Source organism: Microplitis demolitor, chromosome 2 (genome assembly GCF_026212275.2).
Source record: "Microplitis demolitor isolate Queensland-Clemson2020A chromosome 2, iyMicDemo2.1a, whole genome shotgun sequence".
Lineage (NCBI taxonomy): Eukaryota > Metazoa > Arthropoda > Insecta > Hymenoptera > Braconidae > Microplitis > Microplitis demolitor.
In genome coordinates this window covers 6,980,574-6,998,529 of record NC_068546.1, presented here as the reverse complement: position 1 = coordinate 6,998,529, position 17,956 = coordinate 6,980,574, and the positions used below count along the sequence as shown (strand labels likewise).

Genomic DNA, 17,956 nt, shown 5'->3' with positions numbered 1-17,956 from the left:
AATGATGAGAAAATATTTAACTCAATCTCTCCACAGTTAACTTGACTCAATATTCCTATTTATTTTTTTGTCACTAAATTATTAACAACTTAGTCAATTTCATTTAATGTAGCCGCGAACAGAAAGCTTCTCTAAATGCTTACTGTCCTAAATAATCAAGTTGGCCCCATGGAGTAATTGTCCAATACTTAAGTAAAGACAAAGAATTTATTTTGGGTAATATAAATCTCTTAATAAGTGGTTAACAACTACAAATAATTTCACTGAGCAAATACTAATTGAACTGAGATATAGTAGTATTGTAACAGATAAATAGATTTATCTGTTATAATACGAAAACATGACCATTCTTTCCTCGCTAATTTCTTAGGTCCATCAAATTCCAACATGATAATGTACGGTTTTAGTACCATCTATGATCTGATGTCGAAACAAGTTATCATCCGCTATATAGATTACCTATCCTTACCTTAAGGAATACACTGTATAGGGTCGCTCAGTATCGGTCCTGTGATTCGGCTACATATAATTTTCGATTGATGGTCAGAGAGGATGTCAATCGTACACTACTAGTAAGCAGATCGATTTTAATCCTTCTAGGGCCGTGAACTCATAACCCGTGCTTCTTGATAGAGAAATACACATACGACTATTTTTCTGATGAGTCTGGGTTCTTAGTAAGATTAAAATAAAAAAAAAAGTTACGAGGATGGTATGATTTTTTTATTTCCATGGATTTAAAAATACTCCTACGTGAGCGGATAAACAATTTCAAGAATACGAGAAATCCAGATACACCAAAGGTAATGTGCACAAAAAATTTAAAACTTGAAACTTTAAAAATTATCAAAAATTTTCAAAAATTAATCTCAATTTAAAATTCATTAATACTGTAAAGTGAGTGAATGCACAAAAGGATTCTGGTGTAGGTGTGGTCGATTCAATATTTAAAATTAACACAAATTTTATAGATAAATAAATTAGCTGGCTTATTTACAATATTTACATGGAGAAACTGTGAGAAAAAATACTTAATAGCGAATGCGACTTGTATTATACCCGATAGTGAATGCAACTATACAAAAATCACGTATATAGACTCGACACGTGGCCAGTAACGTTTCAACACGCGGTAATTAATTTACTAATTAATTAGACGCGAGCAACAATCAATATATATACTCAATAATTAGTAGCCTTGATATACTAGCTAATTATTGAGAATATGTAAGCGTAAGTTCAGCGAAATTATATTACAAGAATAATTATTAATACCCAATTAGATTCAAAGCAATAGTAAAGCGCGTGGCGATACGTAAGACTTCTCGAGGTAGAATGATAGTCATGGCGGCGTCGTCTCCTATCGTTGCTGCTCAGTAGTAATATATGCAGCATGACTGCACCAGCGAATTTTCCTATTGGCTTAAAAGCGTGCCAACAAGATGTAGTTAGCCACCGATTTTCCTGATTGGTCGGCAAATAGCGGGGCTCTCATTCTGGCTTGACACGGTCATGAGTAAGAACTTGTATATACAGGGCCTAAATAATGAGTGACCTGGCACTATTCTGACCTTGAAATCAGTAGCGAGCTCGGCAGCTCCCGGACGTAGTAGAAATGCACGAAAGTTTTCAAACTGATTAAGCTTGTGACTGAAGAAATACAAATTATTCAAACTTTAAAATTATTTCATTTAATTCTACGATATGAATTCAATAGATTATCATATAGACAAGTAAAATTATTCCTATCTATTTTTAAGTTAACCGTATCGTTCAAATAAATAAATACCATTTCACTTACAGTTCTTTTTAAACGATTACTTTCCATATCTAGAACAGTTGTATTACTAAACTCAAAATCATGACCTATTTCTAAATGGTGTTTTTCTAATGCCATCTGTTCTAGTTTATTAATATGCGTAGGTTTCCAATCAGATTTATGTTGGCATAATATTTCTCCTAGCAATTGTTTAGTTTGGCCAATATATGATTTACCGCAGCTACACGAAATTTTATTAATTAGTTCTGACTGCATTAAGAAATCAATTTCATCTTTCCACTGAATATATAGTAAGCCCACTGTCTTCATATTATAGAAAACTGGTCTTCAGTCAGAGCCAATAAAAAAATTAGAGATATGGAATGATAAACTTTTTATACATAGAAATTTGAAATAATAAAATTTCTTTTTATTCTTATTATTATTACTCCGACTTTGGTTGCTATTAAACTTATTTATACATATTCCAATGAAGGCTGAAGGAGAGTTGTTCTTTTTTAGAATTGATTTTACTCTAGTAGTATTTTCAGAATGGAATTTCTCATGACTAAGGTTAATTGCTCTATGTAATAATCCCAATATGACTCCTGTTTTTGAGATACGGGATGATTAGAGTTAAAATTGAGTAATCTACCTGAGTTTGTCGGTTTAGAGTACCAGTTAGTTATTGAACTGCTATTTGGTGGACGTGATACCATTCTAAAAAAGCTAGTTTATTCTGTTTTCCAACTTCCATTATGAATCGTATTTTTACATGGATGTTATTACAATACTGAAGCAAGCTATTAAGTTCAGTTTCAGGGACAACTAAGAACGTTTCATCAACATGTAATTTTAAGAAAAGGTACTTTAAAGGGCAATGTCTTTCAAACTCTCTCTAATACATATTTCATAACCACATTCGCTATTGCTGGACTAGCTGGACCATCCATGCTAGTTCCATCCACTTGTATATAAAATTTGGTTTGAAAACTAAAATAACTTATCTCGAAACAGCAAGTAACCAGTTCAGTTAGGATTTCTTTTTTAATTGTAATCATTTTTGATATGTTGCCCCAATTTTCATTAATAGTTTGTATAAAAAGTAATTTCAGAATGTTAGTAAAAAGTGCAACTCCATCGAAAGAAACGAAGACATAGTTTTTTGGTATAGTCACTGTATTTATGAATTTCACAAACTCTGTCGAATTTTTAATGTTAAATTCACACGTGTCAAGTAATGGAGTTAATAATTGATGTAGAAAAGATCCAATATTGTAGCCAGGAGCTTTAATGCAGCCAACAACAGGTCGAAATTTGCACCCTTATTTATAAATTTCGCGTAGGCCATAAATTTAACCACCATGGAAATAAAATATTTAAAAAGTATATTTCATGATGTATGTGAAATATATGTGGCATATAAATTAAAAATAAAAAAAAATATAATTAGAATGTATATGAAATATACGTACATATATTTTACATCTATTTTACATATAAAATAAATATATTTCAAATACATAACTTTTGGCCGTGTTTTGTATATAATAAATATATTTCTTATGTAGTCAAAACATATGTCACATATGTTTTTCTTGCACGGCAAATATATTTGATGAAATGTAATCAACATATATGAATCGTTTATTTGAGAAACCCCATAAGTCAAAAATAGTAAATTTTTCAGGAGAAGCAAAAAACATTTTTCTGAGATACGTTAGCATAAAAGTCATAAACCAATAATGAATAATAGTGATGTTAGTACCCCTAAAAAAGATTCGATGATTCAAAATTTTATTGTTAATTACTACGACTAATAATAATGATTTAAACTTGATTGACTTATAGAATTTCTCAACAAAACGGAAAAAATAGTTATAAAATCGTTCATTTTTCAATTATTCTCCGTCAATTATTTATAAAATGAAGTACAAAATGTGTATAGGAACTATAATATACGCAAATTTAAATAATAATCATTAATTTTTTTAGGCGCCAATTTCAATTCAAAATTATTTTTTGTACTTAAAAAAAATTTTTTCTGTGAAAGAACAAAAAAAAATAACTTCTGTAAACCTAAAATTGCATGTTTATTTGAGAAAGCCCATTAGTCATTGACTTTTTATTTTAACACTATCCATGACATCTTCTTTTTCCAGGTCTTTAATCATACCATTTGTTCTCATTCAGAATTTGCTTGTTGGGTCCTTATCTATTCTTCCATAAATCGTGTCATCAGTTAACATCTTGTTCATTTCATTTATACATTGCGTTTTCTCGATAACCACAGTGCTATCTCTTTTATCAGCTCTAGAAATAATTACGTCCCTATTTTCATGTAAAAATTTTTTGGTATTTTTTATATCTTCACGTAACAGCTTATTCGAATATTCTATGGTCCTATTGTTATCATTATCATTATTATTGATATAGTAATTGATAATAGAATTTATTGTTCTCAATCTTATATTATTTCTAACATTCTCGATTACTTTATTGTCTTAATCATCAATATTCACTCTAAAAATGCCATATTCAATGTCTTTTATTGAAACAGGCAATGGAACTTTGTGTTTATAAAGTGGAATTCCAAATTTTGATGATAAACTTCACACTCACATTACTGCTTCAGGAAGTTTAATCATTAGTTTCCTTGTCAAATACAAAAACGCTTGTCTCCTTATAGACAAGGCAAAAATTTTATTTTTTATGCTGGTAAAATAATAGATTCATCGATGAGAAAACTAACTATACTCAAAAATAAAATTAACAATGTTTGAAATTGTTTACATTGTGATGGTAGACCAGTTTGTGCGGACCAAGTTTTTTTTTTGTGATTACTACTATTTGTATTTCTTATGAGCTAGTATGACTATTTCTAATTCTCTCTACTCTTATTACTAGTTACTTATATTACTATGATTTTCTTATTACTATTGACTAATTATTATTGTGATTTTCTATGACTATTATTAATTGCTAGTGTGATTATTATTACTTATTACTATGTGTAATGTATTACTATGATTTATAACTAGTATTATTACTTATGACTAAACCTAAACTATGGTGTTTATTCTACTTACTACTCGTACTTAAAAACTATTTTTTTCATTAACTATGACTAGATAACTACGTTACTTAATTACTACATGTTTATTGTAATCTACTTATAAATATTGGTATTATAACTATTACTTAATTACTATTATTTCTATTAACTACTACTATGGTTTCTTTTTAATATACTAAAACTATTACTATAACTATGTTGATTTATTTACTATGGCTGTGTTATATTATTACGAAGATTTTGTATGATATTACATTGGTACGAGTGTATAGAATGATAATATGAATGCGCGCCGAGTGAAAATTATTCTAAGTCCCGAGCCAGTAAAATTAAAGGAGAAGAAAAAAAGGTGAAAAATGATTCCATATGAATCTCTTAAAAGATTTAAGAGATTGAAAGAATTATAAAACAAGACAAAATATAAAAAAATAATGTGAGAGAGTTTAATTTAACTTAGTATTTTAATCGCGTATTCTTTCATTCTCTTTCCTTTCGCTCACGAGTGTGTAAGCCGTATGGCTAAGCTTCTCCGTATTTAGATGTTTACTCAAAGTTTAAAACACATTCTTTTCCTTTCCGAATCATTTCTTTATATCTCGTTAAATTATATTTTTCAATTCTCACTGATATTAAAGCACAAAACTTAGAAGAAATTCAATCTCTTGAATAATATTTCATCGTTTTTCTGCTTCCTTTGATTTTTGTCGGTTTGGACTTAGAATAATTTCTCGATCGCTACGCTTCAGAAAGCAACGCTAGAGGGCGATGAAATTTATCCTTTTCCGTATGTGTGACGGATGGCTCAGGTAATAAAAGCGCTCGGTAAAGCTCGTATTGGCAACAGTCTCCCGAGACGTTTTCTAGAGGAAGACCATTCCCTGGACGACATCTGGAACTTCGACTACCCCGAGTCCGACCGGACCAAGGTAAGCGAAATTTGATTCTCGGGGAGATTTAAGGGTCCCCACTCTGAGGCCTTCTGCCAAGGAGTGGTAGGTGAAACTAGCCGATTAGGTGGGGGTTAGACGGAGACCATCCGCTTACCCTCAGGGAAGGGAAACTCGTGCAGGGCCGACGGGGAAGTCGACCAGACACCCCTGAAGCATCCGGGGGGGGGGGGGGGGGGGGGGTAGACCCGCGTTACTAGTCCGCGTAATTTTGTGCGTGTGTGTGGGAATTGACCGCGTAACCGTGGGTACGTATTTAAAAATCATAATAAACCGTGATGAAAACCTTGCTTAAATAATTGGTAGTAGAACAAGGGCTCGAAGCCTATGTAAAGGTGTTGATTTGAATAAAATTTAAAGTATTATATTTAATAATGTCTGCCTTTGAAAACCCCTTTTGTTTTTAACCCTGGACTCCGGCGAGCTAAACCGAGCAAAAAGGGGTAGTTTTGTATATTTTCTAATTTTGCTTTCTGGGATATTTTATGTTAACTTAAAATAATATTGGCTAATTATTAAATTCCTTGCGTTCAGATATTGTTTATCTATTTACTGGTTTATATTTTCTGGTTCTGGATGGTTCATTTTTCAACTTATCAAGTAATTAATCAATTTTAATTGGCAACTGAATTACCCCAGTTTTACCCGTTACAACATGATGGTAGTAATATTTTGTAAAGCAATAAAATATCAATACCATATATCCTAGATAGAACGTAAGATTCCAGTAAATTCCAGTAGTTTTCGTATCGAAAATGAGGCTTGTGGAGAATTAATTAAAGATTCCAAAGCTGCCCTCAAAGTTACTGTGGGACCATTAGCTGCTAGGATATCGATAATCAAAGATAAAAGGGTCCTTTTTTATTTAAAGTCCGATATCACAGAAACAAACTGTCGTACAGAAATAATGAACAAAGTAAATCGTAGCCAAACAAATTTTCAAACCGAACTATGCATTGATTTTCTGAAAAATATTTTCCTGAGCCCGTAGACCCAAGAAAACAAAAGCAAAAATTTTTTACATTTTTGTCTCGAGCTATTTCTAACGATAACGAAATAATCTTAACTCAAAAAAAAATTGCTAGCAAATCTTTAAACTAGAAATTTTAAGCTTTGAATTGCTTTCTTTTATTTTTTGATAAGAACATTTTTCCCGATAATACACACTTCCAAAAATCACAAAAAAATTTCTATAATTTCTTTGTTTCTTTAATTTTTTGAATAAGTATATGGGGCATTCCATGCCGACTCCTCCTACCAATGAATTTTGCATCTTAGATTTCGCTGAAATTGGGGCACTTTTTGTATCCCTAGAAAAAGATTTTTATGAATTTTTTCAAATTTTTTCATCAAGCCAATCGGGAGATATGAATTTTTTAAGATTTCAGGGATTTTTTAACTTCCCGTTAAGAAAATCAACAATTTTCAAAAATTTCGGGAAGTTATTGTTTTCACCCCGATTTTCGAAAATCGAGTTTTCATCAGATCTCGACATTTTGAGGTCCTAGGATGCTATTCTGACTATTTTCAGAATGATGTCCGAATGTGTGTATGTGTGTGTGTGTGTGTGTGTGTGTGTGTGTGTGTGTGTGTGTGTGTGTGTGTGCGTATGTATGTAAACTCTTTGTAACTTTTGAACTAATGAATCGATTTGGATAGTTGAGGTGGCAATCGAAAGAGCTTGTTGGCCATCAACTTTTCTGAAAATTTCAGATTATTTGATTAAATAGACTCGAAAATATTCACGAATTACGAAAAAAAAAAAAATTTTTTTTTTAGTTTTTTATTGATTTCTCAAAAACGACTCATACAATCAACTTCAAAATCTAATCAGCTCTAGTACTCAATAAAACGCGTCGATTGCCACCTCAAACATCAAAATCGAATAATTCGTTCAAGAGTTATCGCGGAAGAAAGAAATGGTGAAAAACGGTTTTTTCTAAATATTTTCGAAACGACTGACGCGATCGATTTCAAATTTTAATCAGCTCTAGAATTCAATAAATCGCGCCGATTTCCACGTCAACTATCAAAATCCATTGATTAGTTCAAAAGATATCGGCGTTGAAACGTTGAAAAAAAAACATTTTATGTTATTTTTTAACTTCCCGCTAAGAAAATCGACGATTTTCAAAAATTTCGGGAAGTTATTGTTTTCACCCTGATTTTTGAAAATCGAGTTTTCATCAGATGTCGACGTTTTAAGGTCCTAGGAAGCTATTCTGACTATTTTCAGAATGATGTCCGAGTGTGTGTATGTATGTATGTGTGTGTGTGTGTGTGTGTGTGTGTGTGTGTGTGTGTGTGTGTGTGTGTGTGTGTGTGTGTGTGTGTGTGTGTGTGTGTGTGTGTGTGTGTGTATGTAAACTCTTGGTAACTTTTTAACTAATGAATCGATTTGGATGGTTGAGGTGGCAATCGAAAGAGCTTGTTGGCTGTCAACTTTTCTGAAAATTTCAGATTATTTGATCAAATAGACTCGAAAGTATTTGCGAATTACGAAAAAAAAAAAATTTTTTTTTTTCGGTTTTTTATTGATTTCTCAGAAACGACTCATACGATCGACTTTAAAATCTAATCAGCTCTAGTACTCAATAAAACGCGTCGATTGCCACCTCAAACATCAAAATCGGATAATTTGTTCGAGAGTTATCGCGGGAGAAAGAAATGGTGAAAAACGGTTTTTTCTAAATATTTTCGAAATGACTGACCCGATTAATTCCAAATTTTTTTTTTTAGTATTTTGAAAGTATTTCAAAAACGACTTGATGAATCAATTCAAAAATCTGATCAGTTATAGAACTCAATAAAACATGTCGATTGTCGCCTTGAACGTCTTAATCGGTTTATTCGTTCGAGAGATATCGTTTGAGAAACAATCATAAAAAACGTTTTCTTTCGAAAACAAAGGCATACAGAAATATTTTCGAGCTCGAAGAGAAAATGTATCTACAACAATTTTCTAAACTCAAGGAGCTCGAAATAGGCGGGAAGTTTTGGGGCTGGCCCGCAGGGTCAACCGACAGACCGATTTTTCCGGATAAATCATAATATAACGTACTAAAATGTGCCTGATATCATACCAACTCATCTTTTTTATGGTTTCTTTTGATCATATAATGTCATCGAACTTGGTTTTTAGTTTAAATCATATTATAAACAAAAAAATCTCTCTTTGAGGTCGAAAACAGCGGGAAGTTTTGGGGCTGGCCCGCAGGGTCAACCGACGCTCAGATTTTTTTTATGTAGCCATAACTTAGTGGGAAATTGTCCGATTTGGGTTTTTTTTTCATAAGTTGGTGTTTTTTGATGAATTTTATAAAAAATTTATGCAAAAAATCATTCATTATGTATTTGAACATTTTTTTTTTATTTTAAACTCAAAACAGCGATTTTAATTTTGTTTGTATCCTTTGATTTTTTTTTAATTGTTGATAACATCACTCCCCAAAATACGAATTTTGAGCCTAGTCTCGTAATGGGATAATGATGGGTTATAACTTTTTTTTAATTTGAAAATAATTTGTTTTTTTCACTATTTATGTATTATTGGTGGTTTTATGAGATGATATCTAAAAAAATACCATAGATTATGATAATAAACGATCAAAGTCGAAATTGAAAGTCCTAGGTTTAATTTTATTTATAACTTCTACAAGGTTTTTCTTTATTTTTTTCCGAAATTTTTATGTTAAAAATAATAACTAATATTATTCTAGTCCCGGGTCAAAAATAAAACTTGATTTAATTTTGGTTTACCAAGTCGAAATATGGAGCCGTTTTTCACAAGATAAACTCGACTTCTTTTACGGAGACATGAAATACATTGATTTTTCGCCTTGCTTTAGATTTAACTGACTTATTTAGTCATGGCTTAAGACGAAAAAGTTGAAATCCAATCGAAATTGACTTGGTTTAGTCTTATTCGACTTAAATTTTAAGATGAAAAAGTCAAGATCAAGTTGAGATTGACTTAGTTGAGAATTATTCGACTTGAAATATAAGGCGAAAAAGTCATAAATAAGGTGAAATAATTTTTATGTATTAAGGCGTAAGTAAGGCGAATAAATAACTATTTTTTGACTTGGCTTAGCAAGTCAAGAGTAAGATGAATGACTGTCGTGCACGAAGTAAAGATGAACAAGTTCTAACTAAGACCAAAAAATACAAATAAGTTGAAAATAAGATGAAAAAAGTTCAAAAGGTTGAAAAAAATTTAAGTCGAAAGAGTCGAGATCTTGTTGAAAAATCGTCGGCAAATTAATAACTTCAAAACAAAAATAAAGCGAAGCGAGCCTGAATCAAGTTTAATGAAAATGAAAAAAATGAATGAAAAACGAATTTTTATTGCTATAAATAAAAAAAAAAATAATTAATTTACATAGTTGGCACATTAGGATATTCTCAGTTATTATTCTTTATATTAAAATTTCGGCAGAAAATCGTCAATAATACATAAATAGTAAAAAAAAAAAAACATTAAAAAAAATTAATTTTTAATTAAAAAAAAGTTATAACCCATCATTATCCCATCACGAGATTATGCTCAGAAGTTGTGTTTTGGGAAGTGATATTTTTGAGAATTTAAAAAAAAAATTGTAACAGTACGTTCGACTTGAAAATCGAGCGCCAAAGTCTAATTTACCTATGGCCATCTATTTGAATAATTTTACATTAATTAACACTCTTTAGTCACCCGGGGCCAGGTCAGAGGCCCCCTAGATCGCATTCTATTGAGACAATAGTGGGGTAGTTTCCCACCCTCGGACTTTTCCTTTAAAATGGGCTAGCAAGTGGTTGCAGGGTGACTTAGGCCCTGGCTACCACCCAGAGTGGACCAGTAGGGTAGTGGACTGATGACGCTTAGCGAGGTTCCTACTCTACACCCAGAGCTCAATACAATTTACTTGAGCCGGCCTCACGATATGTCTCGTTACATCTAGTCATTTAGTCCAGTGATAATTTTATTTAATTTATTTTATATCTTTGAGTTATTTGTCCGTTATCAATAGCCGCCGTAATTATTTTAGAAATCATTTATTTGAATAACGTTTTAATTGACCACATTTTGAGTCAATTTTCTATACGCGGCTATTTAGTAAAGTTAAAGTTAATTTGAAATTGTGTCGTTAAAATTTGTGAGTGTTACCACACCATTGCCGTTCATTTTCTGCGATTTCCTATCACCGAAGATTTGGGCCTACAACGCTGCTGCAACGTTTGCTGCCTACGCTTATTGAGGGGCATCTACAACTACAGGAATGGATCATGCAGTAAGGTACAGCGTAAGTGGGAATTTGTCTTCCCCAAATTAAAATTATACTTGGCCTCCTCCCGCGTAAATTGAAATATCAAAACTTATATACTAAATTTTATACTAATTAATTCTATTGGGGAAATTTTAATATTGTGAATGGGTATTTGGTTAAATAAAATAATATTTCTCTTTTATAATACAAAACCAATTCTTTACCGAATAAACCACCAGGCATTTCCTTTTCCTTAATAATTAATAAGCGCAAATTTAAGAGACCGAGGCGAACCCCCCAGCTCATAAGATTAAATCAATTTAGTTAATATTAAGTAACCGTGGCCTGGACAAGAGCTAGCCAGCCAACAGGATACACCAGTTATAAAATCGAAATATACGAACAATCTTAAAATCGCTATTTTGAGTTTAGAATAAAAAAAAAAAAAAACATTCAAATTCATAATGAAAATTTTTTGTATAAAGTTGTTAGAAAATTCATCAAAAAAAAAAAAAAAAAAAAAAAAAAAAAAAAAAAAAAAAAAATACCCAAATCGGACAATTTCCCACTAAGTTATGACTATTTGAAAAAAGAAATCCCCGAAATCTTAAAAAATTCATATCTCTTGAGTGACTTGATGAAAAAATTTGAAAAATTTCATAAAAATCTTTTTATAAGGGTACAAAAAAGTGCCCCAATTTCAGCGAAATTGGAGATGCAAAATCCGTTGGTAGGACGAGTTGGCATGGAATGCCCCATATATATATTCGTCATTGCTTATATCACGTAACAGATGCCATAAGGTCCTATACCTGCAAATTATACTGCTGACAAGCCGTAAGGGCGTATAAAAATACTTTTTTTTTTTTTTTTGGGAATTGATGTAATTGTTTTCTATAAGTATAACAGAGACAGAAAATTTTTTTTTTTGAAAATGGAATTTTTTACATACGCCCTTATGGCTTCCGAAGTTGGGAACAGGAGCTACAAGGGCGTATAAAAAAAATTTTTTTCAAGAATCCACGTAATTATGTTTTATAAGTATAATAGTAAAGAAAAAAATTTTTTTCAAACTTAAAAAAAATTTTCCAAAATTAATATATTTTTTCAATCAACGACAAAAATTTTCCTGAATTCAAGTGTTTTTTTATCACTCTTATACTTTAAGATCACAATCACGGTGATTCCGGAAATTAAATTTTTTTTTTGCGCCCTTGTGGCTCCCAACGTGGGTACTAGGAACCATAAGGGCGTATAATAAATTTTTTTCGGGAATCAATGTAATTATGTTCTAAAAGTATAATGGTAAAAAAAAAAAAAAAAACTTTTCAAAATTTCAATTTATTTCATACTTAGAAAAATATAGTATATTACACGGCTAGGGGAGTAAAGTAAGAAATGTCTCAGATCACATGTAATTGTTGGCCGAGGCGAAGCCGAGTATCTGCAAATAATTTCTAGTGAGAGATATGCCCAAGTATGCTACATTGATAGATCTTGAGCAATATACATGTTCGAAATTCTTGTAAACTTTTTGAAATATAGCATAACACAAAGTTTTTTAAGTTTTACGCAAGATACTTAATCATATGAAGACATAGATAACTAGTGGACTTGTGAACAGGCTTGCACGAGATTGCTACAAGATTGTCTTGTGAACTTCGTCTTCAGCAAGCTCATCTAGTATCTATTAAAAGATTTTAGTGTCTTGAATAACAACTTTTAATGGAAATCGTTACATAGATTATTGACTTACGGTGAAACAACAGTTCATTTATAATACAACTGATGTGTGTTAATGACTAAGCTGCGTTACACTCTAACACCAAGTGTAGCTGAAATTAACACACTTGCCAAATAACATTGAAATCCCACAAGCAAACTACAAATATTTAACTCGCCGTGAAATATATTTCGAGTGACAAAAAACTGTAGTTTTCCTTATGGTCTTAAATATGAAACACACTTAATATGTTAAAATAATGCACTTGGTTTTAGACTGTAATTTACACTATATTTATGGGCGATTTACGGACAAACATTTTCACAAATATATCGTACTTTCCTTTTATATATATTTAATTTATGAATGGCAAATCAGCTAAGAATTTATAGCCAAATATGTAAATTCACCACATTCTAACTGGGTTCACGAAACTGCAAGGTTATCTTTTATGCTCAGTAAATATAAAATTTTTTCAAGTTTTTTTCTTCATCAAATAAAAATTTTAACTAAATAAAAAACCTATATTGATAGATTGTTGGGTACTCCATCGAACCTCGAGCTTTATATTGTGATCAGAATATTTGTTTAAAAGCAAAGGACAAAAATAATCAAAAACTAATTTTAAACATCAAAGTCGATAGTCAACACACAAAAATTGCGTAAAAACCACAAATACTAATAATAGTTATAGTTTGTATCTTTGCTGAAAATAAAAACTATGGCCCTGAGGAAAAATAACTTAAATCTACGGTGATTTAAATCCTGCATACAGTTAAGATCTACGGAAATCTGATTTTTGCATTTGTTTGATCTATAAAAATCAAGATAAAAAACAGAAAATTACAACTAAAAAATCTAAAAATTTTGGTTTTTGTAAAGATTTTCAAGCTTTACAAAAAAAAACACAGTTCTTAAAATCATCGTTCTCAATAGATCTTTGAGAGTTTTAAAATTTAAATGAATTTAAATTGATTTAAATAGATCTACTCTCATCAAAGTTGATCCGAATAATAGAAAAATCCTATATAATTAGATCTAGTTCGATGGTCATTAACTTTTTATTAAGTAATACGGGAAAAAGTTTCATTTGCAACTAATAAAGTTGAATCAATTAATTAAACAAATACGAAAAAAACAAAATTATGTAAGATTACAAATAGATAACGTTTACTGGTCACAATTTTAATTATAAAATAATTTGACAGTCAAGTGTACTTATGAAAGATTAATAATTTTAATGTAAGCATATCTCCGTAGATTAACAAAATCTTGAATAATTTGGAGTTAAGATCGCATCATAATTGAAATTCCTCGATCTAAATTAAAATGACAAATGTTTAATAGATGCGATATTGTAGGTCAAAATTCTATAACTTTGTTTTAAAAATAACTTCTTTGAATCAAAAAACAATTGCTTTAAAATTAAAAAAAAGTCATATAAATAAGGTTAAATCGAAAATATTGTAAAAGTGTTTACATTAATACAACTCAGCTCCCGATAACTAATTTAATAAAATTTTTTAAACTACAAGGAATAATAATGATTTTAAAAAATTATAGGATTAAAAATCTAAATTAAGTCGCAAGTATTATTCTCATGTTACTAAATTTCAAAAAACATGTTTATCTACTTATTCTATTCCATTTCTCTTGAATTTATCGAAAATCAATAAGAGATTTCCTGTAAAACGCACAGTTTATATATTTTCTTGATATAAATGCTAAGACTATTTCTAATAAGTTCTTAGCTATTACAAAAGAAAGGATTTATTGTAAGGTTAGTAAAAAAATTACGATTATTAAATATAATATGCATTGTGTATATTTGGAAACAAGGAACACGATAAAACAGAATGGAGACAAGGAGACATTCATAAAGTTTTATTCAACATTGCTTGTCAAAAGTGTTACACCTAAATAATAATTGAAATATGTGATAAAAAATTGTCAGGATACAGTTTACCAGTTCCCAATGGTAATATTAGACAATATTGCAGAATTCAGCAACTACAGGGAATAAAAGCAGACAAACTTACTTTTCTGTATAGGTGTTGAGCCGATAATCGAAAACGTGAAGTGAACTGAGCTGACATGAGAAACGATGATGACGTCGTTTAGCTTTGATGTGCTTTGGTTGGTCGTTCGACAATATATTTTTTGCGCCGGCGCTATTAAATTCTATAATTATTTACATGCTACATTTCCAGTTAGCTTTATAAAGAGCTACGAACTGATATATATACATATAAATGCATATATATCAGAATGTCAAAATAATTGACTAATTTTTGTTATTTTTTTATAGAACATTAAAAAATCCATAAAGCATCTCAAGACATGGACCTTCTTAAAATATGAACTCTTCTATTTACATAAAGTTTACAAAAAAATTTGTAATCTTTACATTTTTATAATTTGCAATAAGCAGCTGATCGTAAACAGTTGTGACTTAAATGTTTCATAAGAAATGTTGGACTTTTCAAATGAGATCGAATTGAAAATTTTTGTATGTCAGATTGAAAATTCATTGGTTAGATTTCATAAATGTTTGTGATTTAATTATTACAATGGGAAACATTTTTGAGTTGACTTTATTATGAAAAAAAAAAAAAAAAAAAAAAAAATCGTTTCATAGTACCTTTCTCACCAGTAACAGTCATAGAAATATTATTTATAGCCATCGTTAGTTCTACTTTTCGCCACGACGAGTAAAAATGTTGGTTTAAAGAGAGTAATTTAAAATAATTATCCTTTATTATATTTAATCATGAAGGATTATAGCTTATTAATCTCTCAGTAAGTGCAAAATAAAGTTATGACTGAATAAAATGAAATAGTTACATCAAAATTTATAAACTGTAACAATCGATACACATGAATTACTTTTAATACCAAATAATTTAAAATTTACTTAATTAAATTTTTTTAATTCAAAGCACATCCAATAATTTTGAAAATGTGTTGGACCCGCTCTGAATTAACTAAAAGTACGTTGAAATAAACAATGATTATAATGTCGAAACCCTGATTAAAAACTCCGATTGAATCCGATTGAATCAGATTGAAACACAATCACAATTCTATCAGTTTCAATCGGAAACGAATTTTCAATCAGAAATGTTCGGGAGCGTTTGAGGCCTCCGATTGAATTTCAATCAGATTCAATCGGAAAAAAATATTTTTAATTTTCCATTATTTTCCGATTGAATCTGATTGAAACTGATTGAATTTTTCTGAATCAGTTTTAATCGGTGTCAATCGGAAAATGATTTTAAAAAAATTATTACTTTCCGATTGAAACCGATTAAAACTGAATGAGAAAAATTCAATCAGTTTTAATCGGTTTCAATCGGAAAGTAATAATTTTTTTAAAATTATTTTCCGATTGACACCGATTAAAACTGATTCAAAAAAATTTAATCAATTTCAATCAGATTCAATCGGAAAATAATAACTTTTTTAAAATTATTTTCCGATTGAAACCGATTAAAACTGATTGAAAAAAATTCAATCAGATTCAATCGCAAAATAATAATTTAGTTCTCGATTTTATCCCGATTGATCAATTTTTTATTTCTCGGTGTAGAATGTTCTAATGGATTTTAAACTATCTTCCTGATGAGTTAGATATATAGCCAAAGTCCTTAGTAAAAATGAAACGAGGCACTGACTAGTGTCTCGCTAACGTCGCTAGAATCAATGCTAACGGTAGATGACAAATGAGGCGGCCCTCGTTTATTTTTAATAGGGGTGTGCGTAATTATCTATGAGATACGAGTAGTTTAACATTAGACAGTACAAAAATTGTAAGCTTAATTGTGCACATAGGAATTTTTCCTATGTAAACATAAGGAAATTCCCTATAAAAATATAGGAACAGTACTGTGTTACATAAAAACTTTTCCTATAATACATAGGAAAAGTTCCTATGTTAACATAGGAATAATTCCTATGTTACATAGTATTTCTTCCTATGGTAACATAGTAAAATTTCCTATGTTACCACAGTAATTTTCCCTTTGTAGCATAGGAATTTTTCCTATGTGAAACATAGGAATTATTCCTATGTTTCACATTGGAAAAATTCCTATGTTAACATAGAAAATTTTACTATGTTACCATAGGAAAAAATACTATGTAACATAGGAATTATTCCTATGTTAACATAGGAAAAATTCTTGTGTTACAAAAACCATAAAAGGATGAGATTTGTTTTTCTTTAAAAAAATTCTAAAATTCAAATATTCAAATTCAGACAAAGTGGGTATGATTTAGACGTTCATCAATCGGAACGCCTTAAAATGAACCAATAATACGATTACTCCGATTTTCAAATATCTATGCGCAGTTAATGTGCGATTAGTTTTAATGAAGCCTTCAGAAGAAGGACCTCAATTTTATTATATAGAACTAATTTTAACTGATTCTTATGACCAAATATTTATATTTTCGACTATTCTGGATTGCTTGTATGATAGACATTATCAAGCATTTGAGTTGTCAGTTCATCGTAATAGTTGGCAAGTATAATGTATGCCAGATGTAAAAATGTGTTCTCTAACATCATTAATATCGACAACGAACAAAAAAAAGTATATTCAAAAACGATGGATCTAATATTATATATATATATATATATATATATATATATATATATATATATATATATATATATATATATATATATATATATATATTGTTTAGTTGTCTGCATTTTTCAAATCAAAATTTAAATTATAACATTTTTAATATTAAATTATCAACTATAGCTACAAAAAATGATTATAATTTTAGTACGCATAATGTCTTTTTAAAATATTTAAGTCTATTATTTGAACATCTTATAGTTTTATGAAATAAGCCTGACATCTGCACATTTTTTCTTATTCATTTTATTTTAATCTCTTAGGCTTATAATTTTTTTGATTTTCCCAATATTTTATTTCACAAATGTTTTTAAATGACCCCTGGAACAATAACCTGGTTTTCCCAATCGTTTTAAAGTAAGCTAAAAAGTAAACTTAAAATTTATCTTTAAGAATTTCTTTACTACTTCATAAAAATATTTTTATATATTTGTCAAATAGGCCATTGTTCATTAAAGTAAATGGTTTTTTGCCTAGTTTTAATCTTTTAAAAGTAAAAATTGTAATCCTCCGTGTTTATGACCCGACGACCTTGCTCAGGTACCTCTATCTC

General features: G+C 29.9%; 1 protein-coding gene across 1 annotated transcript in view; it reads right to left on the bottom strand.

Annotated features, from left to right (window-relative positions):
- The window catches only part of LOC128669073 (putative uncharacterized protein DDB_G0286901), a gene marked incomplete at its 3' end in the record, with an annotated part of 55,010 nt that extends 52,532 nt beyond the window's left edge, over positions 1-2,478 (bottom strand). Inside the window, exons 1-2 of the mRNA XM_053743257.1 lie at positions 2,438-2,478; positions 1,802-2,000 (exon numbers count right to left, since the gene is read on the bottom strand). Coding sequence (XP_053599232.1) covers positions 1,802-2,000; positions 2,438-2,478 — 240 coding nt within the window. The remainder of the gene's footprint in view (positions 1-1,801; positions 2,001-2,437) is intronic.
- Between the last annotated feature and the right edge of the window lie 15,478 nt (positions 2,479-17,956).